We start from the raw sequence: 23,610 nt of genomic DNA on the forward strand, positions 1-23,610 counted from the left end.
CCCAGGAGGACCCCCGGGGCCGCGCCACGGGTCTCGCTCTCCCAACCCTGCTGCGTGCCCCACGAAGCCCCCCACGCGCGTGTTAAATAAGCTTTAAAAAACCCAAAGCCACGTGGGCTAGGAGACCTGCCGCCAGGAGAACGTGTATTTGGTTAAACCCAGCCCAAGGGCGCGGGCGCTCGCCGCGGTCAGGACAGCGTTTATATGTCCAGGGCGGTCAGGGAGCCTTATGGCGGTGATTAAATACCAGAGTCCTTATCCCCTCTGCACCTCCCACCTCTGTATACCCGACCGCTCAGCCGCGCTGGTGGGACCACGGGGGAAAGGAGAAGGAGTAGGACCAAATCCTGCCGCAGCACCTCGGCGGCGTGGAGGGACCCCAGATAGCCCCAAACCCCAGCGACGGGTGCAGGCTGCGATGCCGGAGGCAATGACAGCCCTGAGCCGCGGCGGCGGTGCCATCCGCCACGGCGCGTTTTGTTTGAGCGTCAGGATGTTGGCACTTGCCCGTGACGCTTGGGTGCAGGAGACGACACGGTGCTTTGTGGTAAAGCCTGACGGTTGTAAGAAAAAGCGTTCTGGCACGGTCCTAGGGATGTCACGGCTTGAAAAGGTCCTACGGGCTGTTTATTTCCCACTGTATATTCCCCAGGTTTTGAAAAAAAAAAAAGTTTTGGGAAAAAAAAAAGAAATGGAAAAAAACTAACGTGAAATGTTTTGGGTGTTTTTTTCCGCCCACAGATAGCGCAGGGGGTGGAGAGGCTGGCTTTAGGTCAGCACATGGGTGATTTAACGGCATGCTGAGCAGGGCCTGGAGCTGCATTAGCGTTTTCAGGATTGTATGAGTTTCTAGCAGCAACTAGGAAGAACGCCCTTCAGTTGCACCAAAATTAGCCATTTTATAAACAAATTTATGTCCCTTTCTGTAACATGGTAATGTACTATTTAGAAGTCTGGTGTTTACTATCCACAGACACATTGTCATCCCTTAATGCTTTGCTGTACCTACATTACCAAGACTATCTGGAAAGATACGTGAAGTCTCCAAAAATATTCTTCTGCAAACAAATGCCTCTTCCAAAGCTGCCGTGGGATGCTGTGTCTCCACCACTGTGGTAAACCACCATAAACTCACTCTGCTTTGAGGCTGCCCTTTTTAAATGGGAGCTGGTGCTAAGTTTTCAGGAAGAGAAAATAACACCAGTAAAAAAATTAAGTCAGCCCAATCCTTTTCCCACTCTATCTTCAAATAGTGGTGGGATTGGAAGACTTAGAGAGTGAGAAAATAATTAATTCTTTATTTTTTAGCTTTATCCTTTGAATTCCTGAGTTTTTTAAGCACTCAGCTGGGAAATCCGATGGGCTGTGTGGCTCAGACCCCAGCCTCTCCCCCACGAGCACCGCTGGCTGCCGTTAGTGACACGTCCCCCCGTGCCGACTCCTGTCACCACCGTGTTTTTTTCACAGAATCACAGCATCACTAAGGTTGGAAAAGACCTTCAAGATCATCAAGTCCAACCACCAACCCAGCACCACCATGCCCACTAAACCATGTCCCAAAGCGCCACGTCCACACGTTTTTTGAACGCTTCCAGAGATGGTGACTCCACCACCTCCCTGGGCAGCCTGTGCCAATGCTTGACCACCCTCTCGGTGAAGAAATTTTTCCTAATCTCCAATCTAAACCTCCCCTGGCGCAACCTGAGGCCATTTCCTCTCGTCCTGTCACTGGTTACTTGGGAGAAGAGACCAACCCCCACCTCACCACAACCCCCTTTCAGGGAGTTGCAGAGAGCGATGAGGGCTCCCCTCAGCCTCCTCTTCTCCAGACTGAACACCCCCAGTTCCCTCAGCCGCTCCTCACCAGACTTGTGCTCCAGACCCCTCCCCAGCTCTGTTGCCCTTCTCTGGACACGCTCCAGCACCTCAACGTCCTTCTTGTAGTGAGGGGCCCAGCACTGAACACAGGATTCGAGGTGCGGCCTCACCAGTGCCGGGTGCTCTGGGTGTACTTTGGTCCCTTGCCTGAAGCGTGGCCCAAGCCAGCTGCACCGGCAGGAATGCGGGATGCTTCCAAGCAGCATCCATCACCCCCGGGATCCGGGTGAAGCTATGCTGCCCGCAATTTGCCCGACGCCAAGCAAACGGGACGGTCTGTTGAAAGCGCTTGGAAAACAATGCCTGAGCAAGCCCAGTGCTGGGCGATGCCTTTCCCCAGCTGGACCAGGGGGACCGAGATGCTGCAGCAAGTTCATGTTCCGCAGGTGCCATCACGGTCCCCCAGGTTGGTCCAGCCGGTGTATCTGCATGGGCCGAACGTAAAAGCGTATTCTTGCATTTTAGCACCAGTTAAGGTCTTTGCTGAATGAGTTCACCGCCGTGGGAATGATGCTGCTCTGCTGCTTTCCGCCTGTTGGACGCTGCCTTTCTCGGGCAGACCAAGAGGAGGTCTCCAAATGCTCTCCAGCCCCTCTCCTGGCAGCAGCCAGCCCACCTCCTGCCTTGGGAGGCACTTTGGGACAAGGACACGCGCGAGCCGAGGGCTGTGCCAGCGCCCGGAGGGTTTACGCGGAGGAGGAGAAGGTCGTGATGCGCAATCCCGCGTTCCACAGCGCGTGGCAGCCGCCGTGGGTGCTCTGCACCCGCCAAGCAAGATGCTGCTGCTCTGCCCGGCTCCTTGCAAAGGTGCAGCCGAGCCTGTGCCGCCGCTGGCTTCCTGCGGGGAGCCGAGTCCGTAACGCCCAACGGGCACCAGCCTCCCCCCGGGACATAAAACCGCTGACCCCCCGCCCAAAATGCACCCCCCGCAGAGGTGCCGCCGCTCCTGCCACCCGCATCGTGAGCCGCGTGGAGATTAATTTCATCCAATTCACCGACCGTGGCTGTTGGGAACGGAGGCGAACGCTGGCACTGCCGCGCCGGCTCGCCCGCAGCCCCACCAGCGGTACCCGGGGTGTTGAGGGCGGGGGCGGCCGCACCGGCTGGAAGCTGTGAAGTCCTCGGATACTCTCCTGGGCCACAGATGGAAATAGGAGGTTGCAACACCCCGCAGCAACGCGCTAACCCCCTCCTGCCCGGGGCCGGGGGATGCAGCGGGGGCACCGCCCCGTCCCCACCTCCTTTCCGCCCCCCCCCCGGAGGGGACTGCTGGAAAGGGGACACCAGGGCGGGTGGCTGCTTGGGTTTATTTTAGGGGGTTTTGGCTGCGGTGGAGGCTCGGGCAGGCGGGGAAGGGTTAAAGCGGGGACCCTGCGCTTGCCCACTGCCCACTGCCTGCACTCGGGTGTCATCCAACGCTCTGCCTCTCCCTGCCAGCGGCTCTCATGTCAGGCTTGGAAAAGATCTGAGCTGTGCTCTGAAGGCAGCGAGGGGATGGCGTGGGGGAAGGGAGGATGGCATGGGGCCATAAGGACCTGCTACCCCCCACGGGATGCCCCGGTCTCGGGGGGCATGGGGGGCAGTGACGCAGCCTCCTCCGAGGGATGCCAGGAGAGATACAGCCCCTCCGGCTCCCATAGGGACCACCGGCGAGCAGCGCCGGGAGCAGGTCCCAGACCTGACGCTCCCTCGGGATTTGCGGTGTCGGGGGGGCTGCAGGATGCCCGTTCTCCCAGGCTCTGTACCCCAATACCCTGTACCAGACACCGTGCAAACCGGGACCGAGACGGGGCACCTGCAGCCGCCACAGCCCTCCCCACGCCCAGCCCCAGGTGCTGAGCCCCACTCCCCCACTCTTGCCTCCCAGCTCCTGAGGGATCTCACCCAGATCCACCTGGGTCTGGATCAGAGGGACTCGGAGATGAGATGTTCCCAAGGGCTGTATAAATAACCAGGGAGCGAGGCGCAGAGGCTGAGCACCCTTCCTGGCATCTCCGGAGCTATAGCTGGGATCTTTGCCCTCATAACTCCCCAAAAGATCCACCACCTTCTCCCCCTTCCTCCCTTCCATGTAAATGACCTCATTAGTCCAACCTGCTGAGCACAGGAACTGCTCGTCGTTACCTGCTGCCGCTCGCTCTCCTACCCCCAAATCCAGCAAGTTTCCCCGAGTGAAGATGGAGCTGCCCGAGCGGCTCCGTGGGACCCTTATGCACACACCAGCAAATAGAAAATGCTATTTAAATATTAGCACAACCAAGTCAAGGCAGGACTCTGTGTTCTTTAACCAATTCCCATAAATATGCCCTTTTACCCCCAAACCATTATAACGTCAGGCATTTTCCGAGCAAGGACTAGAGGAGGCAGCTCCGGTGCTCAACAGCATCAGCAACACGTGCAAGATCTCCCCGGTGTAACCGGACCAACTGGGGTGTCCCGCTGTCCCCAGGTTTTATGGAATTGCTGCCTGTCAGCAATATCGGCTGTTAAATCTTTTGCAGCGCGTTTTGCTCGCTGCGTGCCCAGGCTGGTCCCTCGCGTCTCTGTCGGCAGCGGCGTGGGCAGGGGGGGAAACGCTTGAGCCTTTCTGCAAACTTCATTCTGCGACTCAGCACTGACTCCGGGGAGCGAGAGAGCGGCGATGCAGGATCTGGCCGAGAGGGATGGTTGCTCTCGCAAGGGATAGGGGGACCAGGGTGGCTGATTGTCTCTGGATACACCCCAAAACAGCACTGGGGGTGCACAGCAGTCCCTGCACGGGCAGCGAGTGATGGGAGCTTTGTACAGCACCGTGCACCCGCCGCAGGCAGGGTCCCGCGGCCAGGTCAGAGCTGCGTGGGGGATTCAGCACCCAAAAAAAGACCTGACCCTCACCCTGGCGCTACCTGTGGGGAGATCTGAGCCCCACATTGGGCTCACCCTGACCCCTGGCACCCCAAAGCCCTCGGCTGCATGTGTGCACCCCGCAGCCCCCGCCTGCGGGTGGGGGACTGACGGCTTCCCACCACCGCGTCCCCCTGCCGCCGCCGTTTCGGCATGGCAGCGGGGTCCCACCCCCTCCCCCCTCCCCATGGGGGTCCCTCCCCATGGGGGTCCCTCCCCGCTCCCCCGCGGGGGCAGGGGCTCTGTGGGGACGGGCGCCTTCCCGAAAGGAGACACTGCGAAGCACCCCGCAGACCTTTCCTGCAACCTTGGCTTGGCCAAGCCGAGGTTTATATTTAGATCTCCGGGAGAAGCCAGGAGAAAGGCGACTTGTGACTTCTAAGCCCTGCCTGTAGCTCCCTTCCTCTGGGTGGGAAGGTGGCTCAGAAACCGGTTGCCCGTCACATCCCCCGCTGTCCCCTCTCATCCCGGCAGCAGGTCCGTGGCCACTGAGGGTCCGGTGGCTGCTGGCACCCACGTCCCTGTGCCCCGCCTGCGCCTTTGTGGGGACTTTCTCCCCCCGTCCTGAGCTGTTTTCCACGCAGGGGGGTCCGGCGGGTGCCTACAGCCCTACACACCACCCCAGCAGCCGCGGGGGCTGTCCTGACCCCATCCACCTCCGGCGCTTGGACGGCAAAACCCCCGTTGTTGCTTGCACCGCTCCGGGCACCACAAGAAAGAGAAACCCGGTGTCATCCCAGGTCCCATAGACCCTGCCTGGTGGCCTGGCGTCAGCCCAGGGCTGAACCCGGTACTTACTGTTGGGTGGGGAGAGCGAAATCCCAAGGAGAGACCTTTTAGAGCCAGAATTTCCTTCTCCTTCTACTCCTGGAGGCTTTGGCTCAGCGAGTGCCTGTTGGCAGAGCAGCTGCTGCTGCTGTCAGATGGTCATGAGTGAAACCTGAGGACATGCGGGGTCCTTCAGGTAGCCTCGGCCCGTCTCAGCTGTGGCATTTGTCCCCCACCGCGCCGGTCATGGGGCTGGCGGCGCCTGCAAACCCCGCGGCCGCATCGCCCAGCGCGCCGGGGTCCCGTGTGCCCGGACCCCCCCGCCCCGCGGCCACCCCGGCCATGCCCCGAGCCGGGGACGCAGCCACCCGGGGCAGTCGCGGTGGCGGAGCGGCGTGTCCCAGATGTTGAGGTGGCTTCGGGCTGGCTTTGGCACCAAATGGGACGTGGGCAGGTGGAGGGGAGGTGGGAAGGGACCCCGGCCAGCACCTCCCCATCTCTCTCTCCCAGAAGTGACAAGCAATTGGAAAGAGCAGTGGGACAACTGCGAGGACGGAGAGGTGAGTTGGTGCCAACCGCGCCGCCAACGTCGTCTCCAAGCCGGTGGCTCTTTGGGACCGTTATTCCCATCGTGCAGCACCCAGCGCCGGCCACGGCTCCTCCTCTTGCTTGCAAACGAGGGGCGTCCGTCATTCCTGCGTCGCTCCCCCCACGCCCGCCCTCCGCTGCCGCCTCGCTCTGCGCCAGCACCGCGCTGCTTTCACGCCAGGAGCATCCGGCGGCTGGGACGGCCAGCAGCCTTGCAGGGCCACCCCGCTGCGGTGGCACGGGACGGTGCAAGAGGGAGGCTTGCCCTGTGGTTGTCTCCCCTCTTGTCCTTCCTGACGGTGCCTTTGGGTGCCCTTCGCACGCCCAGGTCGTTGCACGGGGCTGTAGGGCGCGCAGAGGGCACCCAGGCTTGGGAGGAGGGTGCGGAGGGGTGCCCAGCTTGCAGGGTCACCCCGTCTGGGTGCACGGGGCTGCGCTGGGGGTGGCCTGACCACCCCAGCACCCAGCCTGGCCACAGGGGACTCGTCATCTCTCCAATGCCGCCAGCTCTGTGCAGCTCTTCCGCTGCTCGTCTGGTCCCAAAATACCCTGTAGCGACATTCCCATGCTGGTGTGGGCTTTACCGGAGCTGAAGCGCTTGCCCTCCCCGGGCTGACATCCCTGGCTGGCGCCTTCCCATGGCAATTCGCCTTTCCCTGCCTCCAGCCTCTCCCCCACGGGGCTCCTTGTGCTCGCCAGCATCCCGTGCAATCAACAAAAACAGGGCCAAGACTGCACACCTGAGCACCCAGGGAGCTGGGAAGTGAAGTTCCTTGTCTCGAGTCTGCTTTTTGCTCAATAATTTTGCTTTTCTGTTCAAGGCTGTGTAAATACGGCAGCGCAGGAAACCGGGTTTCGCCCTCGGGGGAGAAGTCGTGCAGCATGGGACAGAGGATTAGCTCCGCACGGGAGATGCCAAAGGTGACCTTTGGGAAGCATAACTTTGATTTCTTCAATTAAAAAACGGCCCCAGGGCTCTTTTTGCTGACCTGGAGCCCAGGCTGGGCTTAGAGCGGCTAAAGCCAAGGGAGGGAGGGAGTGAAGAGCCCACGCTGGCTCCCCGGGGGATTGCTACGACCCGCACGGGGCAGAGAGTGCCGGGAACCCCTCGGGAATCAACAGCAGAACAGGAGCACGGACCCGTGGGCAAAGAGCGTTCCCCGCGCGTCCGGCGGCCGGTGGTTTTGGCCGGTGAAGAGGACAGGGACGTCCTCCCGCTGTGGCCATGGGGACTTTCCACTTGCTCCGTTGGCCACAGCAGGAAGCTCAGGGGATGCTTGGTGGGTCCCATCAGCCGCCAGCTACCCCGAACCCAGCCTTGTCACCGCCAGGAATAGCCTGTGCACGCTGCACTGGTCTTTTTTTTGCTTTGCATATAGCCTAGAGCAAACCTGGGGTGAGGCACGCGAGGGTGGAAACCCCAGGATGTGGCTCCTGCCCTTCTGGAAGCCAGGAGCACCCTGGGGTGGCCAGCCGGGCACTGGACAGGCATGAGGGCACAGCTCTGCCTGCAAAACCAGCAAAATCCCAACCGGAATGGGAGCTTGGGGTACCCAGGGGTATTCGCAAGACTAATTTGGGTGCAAGAACCATGGCCTTGGGGTGACGGTGGGATAAGGGCAATGCTCAGCACAGCCTGTGGGACCCTGGGCTGTTTGAGGTGCCTTGGCTTGCACCTTCCCCTGAAGCTGCTGGTGCTGAGCGCATCCAGACCCTGTCTCGCTGCACGGCTGGCTGCATCCATGGGGCTTCCGTGGGGCCAGGCTCCGGCTGATCCCCGCGCAGGCAGGAGCTGGGCAGAGGCAGAGCTGCCTGCGCGGGGCAGGGCAGAACCAAGCTGCGGCAGCGAGCCGGAGCACCGGGAAGGGGCATTGGCAGAGCGAACTCCCCGAGCCGCAGAGCTGGGCACGTCCAGGGGCAGGGATGGAGGAGCGGGTGCAAGCACAGGCATCGGGGCACCCTCTGCACCCAAGCTGGCCCGGCAGCCCCCGGAGGAGCAGGGGATACAGGCAGGGAAAGAAGCAACAGGCAAAGGCACAGCTCTCCCAGCCCTCATCCTTTTTCCCATCCCCATCGCTGATTAACCCTCGCCGGGCCAGAGCTGCAGAGGGGGACCCTGAGGGGTCCCAGCTCTTGCTGAAGCCCTGGGACACGTGCGGGGCTGGGTGCACGCTCCCCCAAAGCGACGTAGCCCCTTACCTTAGTCCCTGGGTGCTCTCAGGGCCCTGGGCAGAGTCACTGGGTGCTGGCACCCAGGGCCAGTAGCCGGCAGCCCCCCGGGACGTGCCGGGGTCCCTCCGCGCCGGCCGAGCCTGTGTCCAGGGCGGTCCATGCGGGGACACTGTGCGCTCCAGGGCTGACACCCCGGATCCGATGTCAGTGCCCGGGGCGGCGTTGCGGGGCCGCAGTGCCACCCACCGGCTCCAGGCAAAACACCCCCCTTCTCCTGGACACCCCTCTGCCCTCGGGGAGGACACGGGACCCCTGGGGCGGGCGATGGGGGTGCCACGCTACTGCGGTACCCTGGGCCGTGCTGGAGGGGGAGATGGGGATGAGACCTCGTCCTGCCGAGCCTGGGCTCAGCTACCCCAAAAACGCGGCTGTCGGGCACGGTCCACGCTGGAGGTGGAGCAAACCCTTTTGAAAAGCTTTTCTGCAGACTGAAGGTGACGCAAAGCCCCCGTGGTGGTGGCACATCAGCCCTCCCGCGCCCTTTGCGGGCTCTGCCGCGCACCGTGGAGTACATGGCGTCGGTGCTCAGCAAATCCCAGTGGGTCATTTGGGGTGCAGGTTTAGCACCCAGGAAGACCCATTTGCAGCCGAAAATGCATTCAAAACCCGGTAATTATCAGAGCTTTATGGCAACTGTGACGTTCCCACCGAGCATCCCCAGCCCCGGACCAGTCTGCTGCTGCTGTCTGCATCACATCCTTGTCGAAAGAGCGTCTTCCTCACTAATGATGGAGAGAGTTGTTTATTCACCTGTGGTCTCTTCGTGGCTGCAGGCAGGCATTTATTTGAAGCTGCCATGCTCCTCTGGAGGTTTCCTGGCCGGCGATGCAGGATGTCGCCGGCCCGGGGGGGTTGTTTAACGAAGCATCTTCCACCTCCCCTCAAATCAAGTCTGGGGCTCTGTGTCCCTCTCAACACCTCTTTGTGAGACCAGACGGGATCTCTGGAGATCCTGCAGTCTGGAAAAGGGCCAACGAGTGGGTTTTATTTAAGGAAGAACATGCGACTACATGGAGCAATTACGACCCAGGCAGTGTGAGCAGCTCCGCTGGGATCGGGTGGCTGGGGTCTGGGGAACACGGGAGGGGACAGGAGGTTTGGGGAAAGGGCGTTCGAGGCTTTTCTCACTCCTGGAGACGACAGCGTTTGCCAAGGCAGGAGCTCAGCCCAGGGAGGGCGAAGGATGCTCGTGGGGTGAACGGGGCTGGGCTGCAGCGTGGGGGTGGCAGCTCCGTCCCGGAGGGGACACGGCACCCCAGCACCTCTGGGACAACCCGTGATGCACCCGCCTTGTGCTCTTCCTCACCTTCCTCCTCCACCTCCTCTCCATGGCCGTGCCCAGAGTGTGGCTGCTTCACCAGGCAGAGAAAAAGCAGGTATTTCTCCCCTGGGGAATATTTCCAGGCATTACAGACATTGGCAGGGTTTCCACCCTCTAGCAAGCCTGGTACCAAGTTACTTGGGTTTGTAAAGCAAACCAAACCTCCAAAAAAGCAACGCTGGATTTCACGACAAGATTTTATTTGCGAAAACCTCGCTGGTCCCAGGAAAACAAGTCCCCAGTGAAGACGGGTGAGCCCCACTGCTTGCAAACCGTCCCATCCCCCCGGTGCAAAGCCCCTGGGAGAGCTTCAGAGCCCCTCCGAGCTGGCATGGCAAGGGTGATGGACCCTCTTCCCTGGCAGCACGAGCAGCTGAAGCAAGAGGCATGGGAGAAAGGGAAGTGTTTTGGAAATCGGGGGAGGATCTGGGTCATGAGATTATCGGGAGTCTCACGTAGAGAGCTACTGGTTTTTGTCTGCCTCTGTCTTTGCTTCTCCCACCCCCGGAATGGCTCCTGGAGACTGTGTCTAGGCATCTTCCTGTATGGGAAATGGTTTTGTAAACCAAGGAAGGAGGGGGAAAAACCCTCAGCGCTGGGGCTGCTTCTGTCCTCATTCCAGTGCCAAATGAAAAATGCCAGAAGTCCCTCGTGAAATGGTATTTTTGTTTCCTACCCTGTCCCGGGGCAGAAAAGGTGGAGAAGCTCTCTTCCCTTTGCCTAAAACACCGACCAAACTGCAAAGAGAGCTTTGGGCGGGTGAGAAGCCATCACGGATCCATGAGAGCCACCAGCACCCGAGCAGGCCAAGCCTTTCCACGGCCCTTCACACCACCCTCTGAGGACGCCAGACCCAGAACCTCCAAAATCCTTCTTATTGTGTTTCCGGGACCGCAGCCATGGAGTCGCAACATCACCGCCATCCTCGAGGAGGTATTTCCCCCGAACGCCGACCTCGTCACGCCGTGAAGTCTTGGGTCGCCAGGTTGAAGACGTTGCTCTCCATGGACGACTGCCACTTGCCCCAGTTCCTCTTGATCTCAGCCTGGACCTGAACCAAGACGGCGGACCAGCGCTGGCACCCAGGGGCACCTGCCAGCACCCCGCGGAGGGGCGGGAGCTGCACCCCAGGCTCGGCAGGGGATGCGGGGTGCGAGAGCGTGGGGCCCCCCTCGCACGCCCGTGTGCCCACATGTGCCCACGGCCGTGGTTGTGTTCGTGCCGTGCTCCTCGGGGTGCCCGGGGGCTGTCTGCGTGCCCACGTGTGGCTGTGGGGCCCACTCACCTCCCCGTTCAGGAAGCAGTAGAGCAGAGACACCAGGAGACCCTGAAAAGGACAGAAAGAGCAAGTTTCTCCCAGGAAAAGGGGCTGGGCCCCTCCGTGCTCATCTGCTGCCTGCATTTAGCATCCTCCCACATCTCACACTCCACCCCACGGGCAGCAGAGGTTGCCCACTGGACCACAACCCTTGTGCTTCGTCCCTGGTGTTTGGGGGGTGCTTGGGACACAGTTCTCTCCCAAAAGAGTGCAAAGCCCCAGCAGCACATCCCAGGGGCTTCTGGTGTGATCTTGGGGTGGGACAGGACAGGTCCGTGGGGACGTTGCCTACCCATCTCCCCCAGTCTGTACCTGGTAAGAGCCGAGGACCAGCTCGAAGTACAGCCGGGCATCCACACCGATGTGCTCGGGGAAGAGCGCGAACACCACGTAGTGCACCCCGAAGAGAGGGATGAGGAGCAGCGTGGACTTCGTCAGCCTCCTGCGGAGAGTGGTGGCATGAGTGGGGGCCTGGGTCTACGCGATGGTTCTGCTGCCCCACAAGACAAGCCCCTCCCCAGAGCTTGGTCTTAACCCAAAGCAGGTTTTCCGTGAAAGGCGGGTCTTGGAGGCTGCAAGGATGGTCCTTCTCTGTGCTCCTCCAGGGAAGGGTTCCTGCTGCCCCAGGTCCCTTAGAAACTGGGGTGAGGGGAGCTCCCCCGTGCGCGAGCTAGCCCTTACATGTACTGCTGCTTGTAGTTTTTGCTGATGTCCGGAGATCGGATCTTCTGCGCTAACATCCTGGTGACATTGAGGAAGATGAGGAAGTTCACCTGCCATGAGAAGCCATGTCTCAGGCTCTGCACAGACTCCTGGTTGGGTTCCCCTTGTCCATATGGGACCCCTGGCTCTAGGGCTGGGATGCTCGGGGAACATACTCACAAATATGGCCAGGAGGATGGGAGCCTTGATCACCCACCAATACAGGCTGGCGTAGTCGTCCCAGCACCTATGGGAGAGAAGAAATGGCTCTGCCACCCACTTGCACTCTTTTAGCCCAGGTCTCCCCCCGCCACCCCCCACCCCAGCCCCCTGCCCCATTTGCACAGCACCTCTTGCAATGGGGCACCACCGTAGCATGGGACCCACCAGAAAATAGAAATGTAAAATAAAGTGCTGCCCTAGTTGTCCCTGCCGGAGACTCCCACGCAAGAGGTTTGTCCCTTGGGACTTGCACAGGGGACACGTGGCCAAGCTGGCCTGGAGAAAGAAGAAGGGTGGCTGCTCTTACCCGTGGTTGTCATACTGTAGCCGGGTGACCACCCACACGCAGACTGTCAGCATGGGGACGCCTGCAAGGACAGGACCCAGGCAGGGATGCAGAGTCACCCCGGGGCTCTGGGGAGCCCCCCTACCTCCTCACCATCCCTTGTCCCCCAAAACACGCGCCTGGGTCAGGTCTGGGGCTCTGGAGTTGGTGGGAAGGTGACAGCATTTTCCCCTTCTCCAGGTTTTAAAAGGGGATGGTGCCCACTGAAGGTGATGTGCGTGTCTGTGTGTCCCCTCCCGGCCCTCCCCTGCCCCCCTGTGTGCTCTTACATCCAACCTGGGCCCCCAGGATGGGCACTTCCAGCCCCAGGTGGATGTGGGCAGAAGGCAAGACCTGTCTCTACCCCATCCCGACCATGTTCAGGACGGGGCGGCAGCAGATGCTGCTGCAAAGGCTCTTTGGTCCGCGCTAGCAAACGTTTTCCCCGTTGCGTGATTTTGCACGCGAGGGCAAGGATCAGGCCCGGTCAGCGCCGGGGGCTGGCAGGAGCTGGTGAGGGCCCCACCGAGCACCAGGCCAGGCAGAGAGGTGCTGGGGCGCGGGGACATGCCGAGAGGAGCCATGGGGAGTATCGTGCCTGTGGACCCTTGGCCAGGCAGATTTCAGAGCAGCAAGTCCAGGCGATCCCCAAAAGCGGTGCCTACCCCTGGTCTGTGCCAAGGGGACCTCACCGGAGGGGGGTTGATGTGCTGGGGGCCCCGCACTCACCCCAGCCGATGAGGACGTACCACCAGATGTACCTCTTGTCGGAGGTGAAGGTGAGCAGCAGCAGGGTCTGCAGGTACATGCCCTCCACCAGCAGCCAGTAGAAGTTGGCCAGGACCGAGTACTGGAAGAAGGCGATGGCTGCTTTGCAGTTCACCTGTGAGGATGAGGAGGGGAACGGCTCAGGAGCAGCCTCACCGTCCCTCCGCTCCAGGAGACCTGGGATGGACTTTCAGCGCAGCCCCCGGGACGCTGCAGCGGTCCCGCACGTCACCCGCAGCACTTTCTGCTCTGCCTGTGCGCCACGGGCAGACACCCGCAGGCTGTCATTGTAGGACCTCTAGAGACCCGTGCCTGTTGTGTCCACAGTGGTGTACCTGGGCCGCGCGCAGGCGTTCCTCTTTCTACTGGCAAGCCCAAATCTGCGCAGCCGGAGGGGCAAGGCCTGTTTGCACGTACGTGGTGCTGCTGGGGTTGTGCAGAGCTTTAGCCCTGCTGGGAGGCTCTCTCTGAGACCAGGGAGAACTTTGAGGGCAGAACATGGCTGCTGCAGACGGGGCACACGCAGAGATGCTGTCGTGAACCTCCTGAAGTCCGCCCAAGCCAGCCTTTCCTCCCCAGGTTCACGGCCGCTCTCTCTCCGCTTTGCAGTGCTAAATCCACTGCGAAGGCAGCTAGACCCGTCCGGATCAGCACATGGTGCCCGCTCCTGCGCCGTCCTGCGGCTCAGCACCTTACCGTTGACATCGTGCAGTGGTCGACGGACTCGTCCGAGAAGAGGACGGCGTCCTTGATGAACACGGCAGCCCCGCGCAGTATGAAGGAGGTGAAGAAGTGGATGTGGATGGAGTTCCTGGTGCAATGAAGCTTCCTACGGGAGGAAGAGATGTGCTGTGCCCAGGGAGAAGCAGAGAGGGCAGATGGGCAGAGAAGTTTCTCCTTCAGGAGCCACTTCCCTGGCTGGACCCCCGCCCAAGGGACCACGTGTTAGCAGTGGTCAAGCACAAAGCCCTGAAGAAGGTTTTCCTGCTCTGAAATCACGAACAACAGGGTTGTGCTGTGCCCAAAGCCACCGCCCGGGGCCGAGGTGTGCTGGGGAACGTCCTCCGGCCACCTCTGGAGAGCATCCTTCTGCAGCACAGCGAGGTCTGCAGAAACAAAGCTCGAAAGGGCAACCTGAGGGTTTCAAGCCTGTGTGTCAGCCGGAAAGGACCACGCTGCAGTTCGTCTCATGCCTCCCTGGTTATCTGTGTTGGCAGGGCTGGAGCCTGGCTGCTCTGGGAGGGCAGAGGCTGAGAGCTGCCATTCCCTGCTCACGATTTCCCCCGCTTTCCTCCAGCTGCAGCCCACGGAGCAGCCAGCGCCGAGCCCTACCTGAAGCAGGAGAAGATGCCGATGGCCAAGAGCAGGGCTGCCAGGGACGTGGAGTAGCCACAGGTGTAAAGCACCTTCATGGTGACAAAATAGCCTTTCTGAAAGGGAAAGCACCAGTGGAGTGAGGCAGCGTGGGCTGGGAGGTGCTGGTCTGCGATGGGCAGGGAGGTGGCAGGGTGATGTCCCAGCCCTTGCCCAGGCTGGGCTTGTGCCCAGCCAAGCTCAGACCCCTCCAGGCAGCCCAGCCACAAGGGCAAAGCCAACGAGAGGTCCCCGAGAGCATCCTCACGTTTCATTGCCCAACGGCATGGGTCAACATGGGGTAGGGTGACGCTAGGGAGGGTGCCCCACAGCCCCCGGGGACCCACTTGCCTTGGCCTCTGTGTCGTTACTGCTGCCCATGGCCTCCAGCTCGCAGGCGTTGTGGTAGGGGGGGCTGGGGAAGCTCCATCCCGACGCGGTGCAGTTCCTCCAGATCAGCGCTGCAGCGACAAGAAGGGACCTCGCGAGAGCCACGGGCATCGCCTCTGCATCAGCACCCCCGAAACGTCCAGCCTGGGGACGGCACCGGGCTCTCCAGGACGGAGCCTAAACCCCAGCACCGGCACCCTGGCTGTGACAGCAGCATTACTGCGTGGCCCGGCTGCCCCGTCCCTCCCATCCGGACCACCCCTCTGCGCTCCGGTGCTGTGCCTGGAGGTGCCAGGACCTCGCAGGGCAGGATGTGAAAGCAAGCATGAATCCCCATGGTGGGAGGGAATTAAGGCTAAAAAGAGACTTTTTCATCCTGTGAGGGCCTCATCAAGCCTCTCCAGAGCTGCTTCTGCCCTAAAGCAAGCATTCACCCACCCTCCATCGCCCTTTCAATTCGACCCAGCTGAGGAAGCGCTCGCATGCCGTGGGGGCCGGTGGGGTGCTCTCCTTCACGCTCCGCTGCCTCCGCGATGGAGGGAGGCAGCGGCTTCTCCAGCAGCGGTGCCGATCCTGGGAGAGCACCCAGCCTTGAAATAACGGTGATCTTACACTGCATTTTTCATCTGTGTGGCTTGGAGTGGTACCATGGAGGTCAGCAGCATAAGGCTGGTGTGTGGACGGGGAAAGGAGGGCACCAAGCAGCTAAGGGACTGTCCTGGCATCACCCGTTGGAGGATGAGGTCCCCACGTGCTCTACCCACCAGGGACGACATCCTCCTCCTTGGTACTGGGTGAGGAAGGACCTTGGGGACTTTCCTGCTGTGGCAGCACCCTGCATCTCTGCTTTTGCCCCTTCCCTGCTTGGATTGCAATATATGCCAAGCTTTTGGGTGGGGCGGGAGCTGTGGGACCAGAGGGAAAGGGCAAGGGTCCCAGGCAGGCAGGGGTGAGTGCAGCTCGGCGCTCGGTCCCAGGGGATGAGAGGCACGGGCTGGATTCAGAGCACTGCACCTTTGGACTTCTTGAAGACGTGGAGGATGTCGGGGCAGGCGACGGCTCGGGACTGGCCGACGGGCACGGCCGACCAGCAGCTCACTCCATCCCACTCGGTCAGGCAGCCTGGGGGGGACGGGACAGTTAGTGCCGCCGGGACGGGACGTGCCGGGGGGACGCACAACAGCCCCCCGGCCCCCAGGCACAGCCCGCAGCAGGCATGGCTGCGTGGCTGTAACAGGAGAGCGGCCGGCCGTCACCCGATCTGCGGGGCCGTGCCGTACCCCCTCAGGAATTAGGAGCATCCCGGCTCCCGCTCTGGGAATGACCTCCCCTGGCGCTGAGATCTCCTTTTAGCCCCGCGGCGAGACGGGACCTGGTATTTCTTGGGGCTACATCAGACCGCTGCGGGGGAGCGGGGGGACGAGGGTGCGGGAAGGGCTGGGGCTTTCCTGGTGGCATCTAAAATAATGCAGGTTTATCTGCACCCAGCAGCTGCGGTGGCTCAGCTCAGGACATCTCTCCAGCCCGAAGGAGGACAGGAGAAAACACCGCAAGACTTGCTGGAGGGCAATTAGCTTAAACATGTTTTGCTTCTCTCTCTCGCACTAAGTTCGTCTTTAAATGACTTTGCAACGGCCTCGGAAACGAGCAGACGCGGGGCCTCGAAGAATTAGTGCTGCAGCACAGCGGGATGAGACACGGACATCACCCTCGCAGGGCGGCTCTCCTCCTTGCACATGTGCATGATTAACCTTGTAGAGATACATCATTAACCTGGAGCCACATCTATTCCCAGCCAGGGAATGTGGACGCAGAGAAGTCTCATTAGTTTTCTCTGATTTCAGCAAAGCGGTCTGTAGGTATCTGGCCGGGCTGGGAGGGCTTTGCAGGGCTGTCGTTACGTCGCCAAGGTACGTCTTAATTTTTGCTCTGGGGGACAGGTGAACTGAGCACAGCTTTTGGGACCGGTGCTGAGAGCAGTTGCTTCATTCTTGGAGTCTGAGCAAAGTAGCGGGGTGCGTCTGTATGGCAGAGCCAGCCCGCTGTGTAAACGCATCTCTTGCTGTATGGACGAGCCCTCCCGGCACGGTGAGTGCTGTGGGAGCACCCGGCCGGGGGCCAGAGGGGCAGCCTGTGGCACAGGGATTGGGCTGGGATTCACGCAGCTCTGCAGTGCATTCCCGGGGAATAAAGTCACCCCTCCATTTGGATGGGGAGAGAAGGTTTAAGTCTCCCTTCCCACTCTGTTTCCCTCTCCTGGGCCACTGCAGCATCTAAAAAACCCACATTTCTTAGAGCCGTGCAAAATCAGAACAACTCCCATGGAGAAGAGGTGATGGAGGGGGGGACAGGGCAAAAAACCGTGAGCAAAGGAACAGGCAACGTGTCTCATTGCCCACCTCGCAGGCAGGAGCTGTGCCTCCAGAGACCCCGCACTGTCAGTCCCCAGGGACCCCCACGCCCCCTCCCTGTCCCCCATCCCCGGGCTCCCAGCCAGCGGAGCCCGGCAGCCTGAGGTGTTCGCTTTGCATTGACCCAAAGTAACCTGCTTTATCCCGGTTTTCCCAGCGGAGGGTTGAAACATCCCCAAGACCAACATTTTGTCCTCGTGACGTTCTCCTTGATGGGGCTGCAAAGAGCATTTTTCCCATCAAAATGCGGTTTGACGGGAAGTTCCTGCTCAGCATTTCTACTGGTTAGTTGTACACAGCCCTGCCAGGGATGCCTCCCTGGTTCTTGCTGCTCTAACTGGTACCTGGAGACCCCCAAAAGAGATATCTGAGCCTCACCAGCAGGTTATTTCTTCCCAGCTATTTCAGAGCAGTAAATGCTGCCGGCACGGGAGCAGACTTTGACGTGAAAGCATTGCAATCGTGATTTCTAACCGGTTTTAGGGCCCCATGGTGGGTTCCCCAGCAGGATGCTGAAGCCTGAGGTCCCTGTCCATGCTCTATTGCCACCACGTCCGGGGCAGCTGAGCCTTCCCCTCCCTCGTCACTCCGTGCCACGCTCTCAGCAAGACCCTCCCCACGCTGGCACAAGCAAGCAAGGCGGAAGGGATAAATTCCGTTCGGGTGGGCAGCGGAGGTGGCAGGCAAGCAGGAAACCTGGGATTAAATACTGCTTTTAATTATGCATTCATGTTTCTTGGTTATTTTCCTACAATGAGATTCCTTCCCCCGGCTGGCATGATCGAGGCTGCAAAATGGACCTTTTCCAATCAACTTGGCTTTTCTCTGCTAAGCTGGATGGTACGTTATATCTCTGCACAGTTTCTTAAGCAATTATGCACCTTAACATGCATTTACTGTGATGCTTCATTTTTACATTTGTATTAGATGAAACCCGTTGAATGACGCATTTCTTGTTCACTAGGTCATAATTTTTACCCAGAATTTGAGCCAAGCTGCTTTTGGATGAAAATTGAAATGCAATTAAAAAAAAAAAGAAAAAGTACAAAAGCAGCACTTCAAAACTGTTTTTCAAGTAGTTAATTGGTTTAAAAGTCCTGGATATGTACGAATTAGGTTGCTCAAAACATGTTTAGCATTAAAACTAACTGAATTAGAAAGGCAAGAAGGCGTGACGCGGTGACACGCACGGTGCGACGCCCGTGCTGATGGCCGGGGCTCTGCATCGCCCGTGCCCGCAGCCCGGCTCGGCCCCGGAGCACCGGCGCAGGGGGGACGGGAGCGGGGTGCGAGGCTCTGCCTGGGGCACGGACCACGCCGTTGTTTCGGTGCCCTGTGCCATAAATCCGGAGGGGCTCAGCCCCTGCGGTTGTTTGCGTCTCTCAGCCCCCCCGCACCCCCCGGCTGAGATCTCAGCCCCGCTCTCTCCCTGCAGCAGCAATTTCGGGGCTCTCCAGGGATGCTGCTTAGCCTTCACTTCGGTGCTGCTCTCTGTTTTCCTGAAAATACCCGCTCTTCTGCGTCCATGTGCGCTCTGCAACCGCCCCCCCCGATCATCCACCCAAGACCCCCTTAGCAAGTCCTCCCCCTCCTCCCGAGGAGATGAGCCCCGTGCACGGCGGCAGCTCGCACTCGCCTTGCTGCCCGGCGGGCCCGGGGGGGGCTGGAGTTTGGCTTTCACTTCGGATAATCTCCAGACAGTCAGCTTCTTGCTCTTGGAAATAGAGGACGACGGAGCAGTCAGGCTGTGTCGCTCGCACCTTGGGAGGGGACAAAGGGCAGACAGCAGGATGCCAGGCATTAAAAGACCTGAGCAGGCAGGGAACCAGCCAATATTCACTATTTCTGCTGCAGCCAGCCCCAGGAGAGCCCATCTCCGTAACCGTGCTTTTGGGCCCTGACATTTCCTCAGCTTTCCAGTCTTTGCCTGGTAAACACCATAAAGAACGACCACAATTATTTCTAATTCCCTCCGAAAGCGTGTGACGCTTAAGGGCACCGCTCCGCCAAGACGCAAGCTCCACGCAGAGTTGCTGAGCTTAAAAACAGAGAGGCCGACCCCATCGGCAGGGCAGGGGCGAGCACGTTCAAAGCCTGAGCAAGGAAACCACGTAATTAGAGATTTAAAAAAACACCTATTCGGGCCTGTCTAATCCTTCCCTTGCTGACTGGGTTTTGCTCACGCAGGTTCTGCTCGCGCCCAGGGTGGTGTATTTTGATCGGAGGCATCGGCAACAACTGCCGGAGTTCACCCTTCTCCTGTTCCCCGGCTTCCTGGGGAGATGCTGCAAAACGGGCACGCTGGCCTCCTTAAAGCTTTTGGGTTTACTGGCAGAAATGCTGAGACGCCAAGGAGCACACCCCGACCCTGCAGCCCCCAAAAACTCAAGCGATGTGGTAGCTCGGTGCCCTGGGAGAGAATCTGCCCAGGAGACCCCACTTTTGGGGTTTGCCCCCTTGGCTTTCAGCTGGAGAACAGGGATATTGAGGCTGAACTGAGAACAGCCCATACATTTTTCATGCCCATTCCCAAGGATCCATGCCTGTTCCCATGCATCCGTGCCCATGGGATGCGGTGGGGACTGCAAGCGTCCGGAGATGGGGTGTGTCTGGGGCAGGGTTTTTGGGCCAGGATGGAATTGGGTTGCTGATGGTTTTAGATGTGTGGACAGAGACATAAAAGCTGGAGAAATTGAGGGGTGAGGGTGGGCAAGTGGACCCAAGGACTGGAGGAAAGTCTGGGGCGTTAAAGCATCGCTCGGCTGAGTCCTGTCCTTCCCTGCCCTGTCCTGGCCACCACCAGTCACTCCTCTGGGGTCCCTTCACCTCCCCCAGGAGGTTTCATTTCCTTTTCCTGCTGAACACAAGATTTATGAGGAAATTCTCAGCCCGCAAAATGCATTTTGGTGACGGCTACTGGGCACAGCACCGAGACAGCACGCTACTTCACCCTAGTGATGAAGGACCTGGACTGGGCGGAGGTGCCGCAGCCCCTTTTAGCTGCGAAGCTGCTGGTTTGTGTTATTTATGGCAACGCAGCCCGGCTGCTGGAGCACCCGAGCAGGTAGCGTGTGGTGCTCCCTTCGGAGCTTGCCTCAGGGCAAGAAACTCCTTGCTGTGCCTCAGTTTCTCCATCTGCATGGGGGAGGCTGGTGGTATTGCTCTCCTTATAAAGCCCCCAAAGCCTCTGGCACTCCCCTGGCCCCACTTGCTTTCCCTGCTTTTTCCTTTCCTCCCCTTTTTCCCTTTCCCCTTCTTCCCTTTCCCCTTTCCCCTTCTTCCCTTCCCCTTTCTTCCCTTTCCCCTTCCTTTCCTTTTCCTTTCCTTTCCTTTCCTTTCCTTTCCTTTCCTTTCCTTTCCTTTCCTTTCCTTTCCTTTCCTTTCCTTTCCTTTCCTTTCCTTTCCTTTCCTTTCCTTTCCTTTCCTTTCCTTTCCTTTCCTTTCCTTTCCTTTCCTTTCCTTTCCTTTCCTTTCCTTTCCTTTCCTTTCCTTTCCTTTCCTTTCTTTCCTTTCCTTCCTTCCTTTCCTTTCCTTTCCTTTCCTTCCTTTCCTTTTTTTCTTTTTTCCCTTCCTTTTTTTCCTCCTCCCTTTCTCTCATTTTCTTTTCCTCGCCATTATTCAAAGCCCCCATGTTAGCTAACGAGCTTGCAGATCAAAGCAGTGCCGGGAGAAATCCCGAAGGCTTTGCAGAGAAATGCCGAGCCGAAACCCACTCTTGCCGGAGCCTCCACCCCCAGCATTTGCTGCCGAAGCAATTTGACAAGTTCGGGATGGGTTTGCCGGCACGCCGCCAGACCCGCCGCGCGTTGCTCCGGCAGCACACCCGCGCCCTGTCCCCCCATTTCGGCGGGGCTGGATGCCAGCTGTCCCCGTGGGTCTGCCCAGGGATGGGGAGCACCCCACGCCTGGCCCTTGCCCCGTCCCAACCTCCACGCCTGTGGGTGCTCCCCCGGGCTCTTGGGGTTTGGGGCTCCGTCGAGGCGCGTAGGACAGGGCGAGCAAAGCCCCCACCGGCGCCCGCGTGAGGATGGAGGGGACCGTCCCCAGGGCAGAGCGGGGTCACCCTCCCTGGGGATGCCCTGGAGCAGCGCCGGGAGCTGAGCCCTGCCAGAGCTCGGCCGGCTGCCCCGGCTGCCCCCGAGCGCTGCCCCAGCCCCGGGGAGTGCGACGGGGTCCCGGCATCGCCCACCGCCCTCCCTGCCTGTCCCCGGGCTGCATTTCAGCAAATGCTCCCCCAGAAGCTGCTGCGAAAGCAGCTGAGTGGGTGCAGCGGTGCTGGCAGCTCGCCGGGCTGCGGCGTGGTGTCACCCCAGGGATGAGGGCAGGGACGGGGACGTGCGGGGGACACCTGACCCCGCCCAGGACCGCAGGCACGCTGCTCCCCAGGTGGCTGTCGCAGGCAGGAGACCGCCGCGCTCGCTGCCCACCTCTCCCCTCCGCGGTCCCGTCATCCCCAGGGACACTTACCCGAAGCATTGGGAGTGCAAGGAGCAGGACAGCAGCGTGCAGGTGCCGGGGGGCTGCCATGGGCCCCCCATAGCTGGAGCCAACCCTGTGCTGCCCTGTCCCAGCTCAGTCCCCGAGGGGCTGGGGACAGCCCAGCTCCTCCTGCGTGGCCCTGCGGGCGGGGGGCTGCATCAGGACCCCGGCCTCCAGGGCCAAGCCAGCACCCTGCTGCCCCTAACCCTCCTTTTGCTGCTCCTTCCCAGCCCTGTGCTGCTCCCAGCCCCCCTGCAGCGGGTGCTCAGGCCCACTCGGGTGGCCCTGACCCACTCCCCGTGCCCACCCGGCTCTGGCCGTCCCTGCCCAGTGCCGACGGGCTCTGCTTCTCTGTGAGACTGAATGCCACAGCTCCTGGATCTGGCAATATGGCAGGCTCCACCCTCCGCTCCCCCTCCCCACGCAGAGCGCTGGATGCGAGGAGCAGCACGGGGGGGACACCCCAGCCTGGCCCTGCCCAGCCTGGCCACCGCCGGGCTCCCGGCACCCCCTTACCTGCTCCTGTGGCGGACCTGGGACCCCCCAGCTGGGCCCGGGGGGATGCACAGGGTGGGCACAGAGCCCCCTCACCTGCTCCCTGGGTGCTGCTGAGCTGGCGAAACCAGTGGTCAAAGGCTGTGGGAAGTGGGGTGCAGCCGGCGTGGGGTGCAGGGGGCATGCCAAGGGTCACGCTGCTCCCCGGCTGGCTCCACACAGGACCTGGGACTAGAGGAAGGTAGGGAGCCCAAAGGAGATACCGGGATGCTGGGATAGTGCGCACACGCGTGTGCAGACACGTGCCCCGGCACATGTGTGCGTGCCTGGACACGCGCATGCGCGTGGGGTGGGGGCAGTGATGCTCCTTCAAGCCGTCCCCGGCTGCATCCTGCCTGCTCAGCTCCTGCCGCTCCCACCTGGGACACCCCAGACCCCCTTTCCAAAACACACCCCCTGCCCAGAAAGGCCCAGGATAGGCACTGGGTGTCTGGCAGGCAGCACCCAGCTCCGTAAAATAACCTTGACTCTGCCCCAACTGAGATTTTTGGTCTCGGCCAAGCTCGTGACTTTGGCAGTTTGCTGCTACCGGGGCGCTGGGTGCTGTAACCTCGGTACCAAACCAGAGCAGGGCAGAGTGGGTGCTGGTGGACCCCAGGAGCAACCCGTGATGGGCACACACCTCCCCAAGCACAAAACCCCCAGCACAGCCATGCCCAGGGATGGGCAGACCCCCAGGCACTCACCTGGGGTCTTCACCTTATATATACATAATATATATACACACACAGAGATATATAATTCTCCATGCTAGAAAGCCCCAGCCACTTTAGCAAGGGGAATTTTGACCCAAACTTCACCATTTTAATGCTCTGAGTGATGAAGCAGAGAGGGCAGGAGGGGCTGAAGGAAGGAGGAGAAAACTCAGGAGCTGCAGGGAAGGCGGCCGTGATAGTCTCTTGGGATTAAAGATCCAGCCTTGCACCCCTGGACCACCCCAAATCCTCCTCACTGAAACAACTCAGGTGTGGGTGACGGGGAAAAGAGGGACTGAAAACAGCCCCGAAGGCCCTTGCTGAAGGGTGGGGGGCTGGGGGGGCTGCACTGCCCTTTGTACTGGGGTGGGAGGAGGGTGAACCGTTTCTGTTGCTAATTTTAGTAATGCTACATCATTACCATTTCTTAATGAGGCAGCAGATCACATTAGCTGCTCCTTCCATAACTTCTCGTAATGAGACGAAGCCAATGAATGAACTGCTGCTGTTGCTCTGCCATTCAAAGACCTCCGTAAGAATTGCTATGTAAATAAACACCCCTAAAAAAAAAAAGCAAATAAATGAACTAGGTCCTTCATATTTAAAAGCACTTGTCTGACTTATTGGAAGTGACTGACGCTGCCCTCGGAGGCGCAGACCGGCAAAGGCTGAGCCCACGGTTATGTTGTCTGCCGAGACCCGGCCGGGCTCATTACCGTCTA

At 60.2% G+C, this 23,610-nt stretch overlaps 1 protein-coding gene across 1 annotated transcript; it reads right to left on the bottom strand.

Moving 5' to 3' along the window:
• Nucleotides 1–10,628: 10,628 nt before the first annotated feature.
• LOC309413328 (vasoactive intestinal polypeptide receptor 1-like) lies at nucleotides 10,629–21,697 on the bottom strand (the record flags this gene model as incomplete). Its single annotated transcript, XM_082010442.1, is given in 14 exon segments — nucleotides 10,629–10,721; nucleotides 10,956–10,997; nucleotides 11,301–11,430; nucleotides 11,670–11,761; nucleotides 11,871–11,937; nucleotides 12,220–12,280; nucleotides 12,967–13,120; nucleotides 13,702–13,834; nucleotides 14,338–14,435; nucleotides 14,710–14,819; nucleotides 15,763–15,870; nucleotides 18,796–18,919; nucleotides 21,627–21,658; nucleotides 21,661–21,697. Coding segments are annotated over 14 exon segments (1,281 nt in total).
• Nucleotides 21,698–23,610: the final 1,913 nt, after the last annotated feature.

This window comes from Phaethon aethereus (genome assembly GCF_964289735.1).
Source record: "Phaethon aethereus genome assembly, chromosome: 25".
Taxonomy (NCBI): domain Eukaryota; kingdom Metazoa; phylum Chordata; class Aves; order Phaethontiformes; family Phaethontidae; genus Phaethon; species Phaethon aethereus.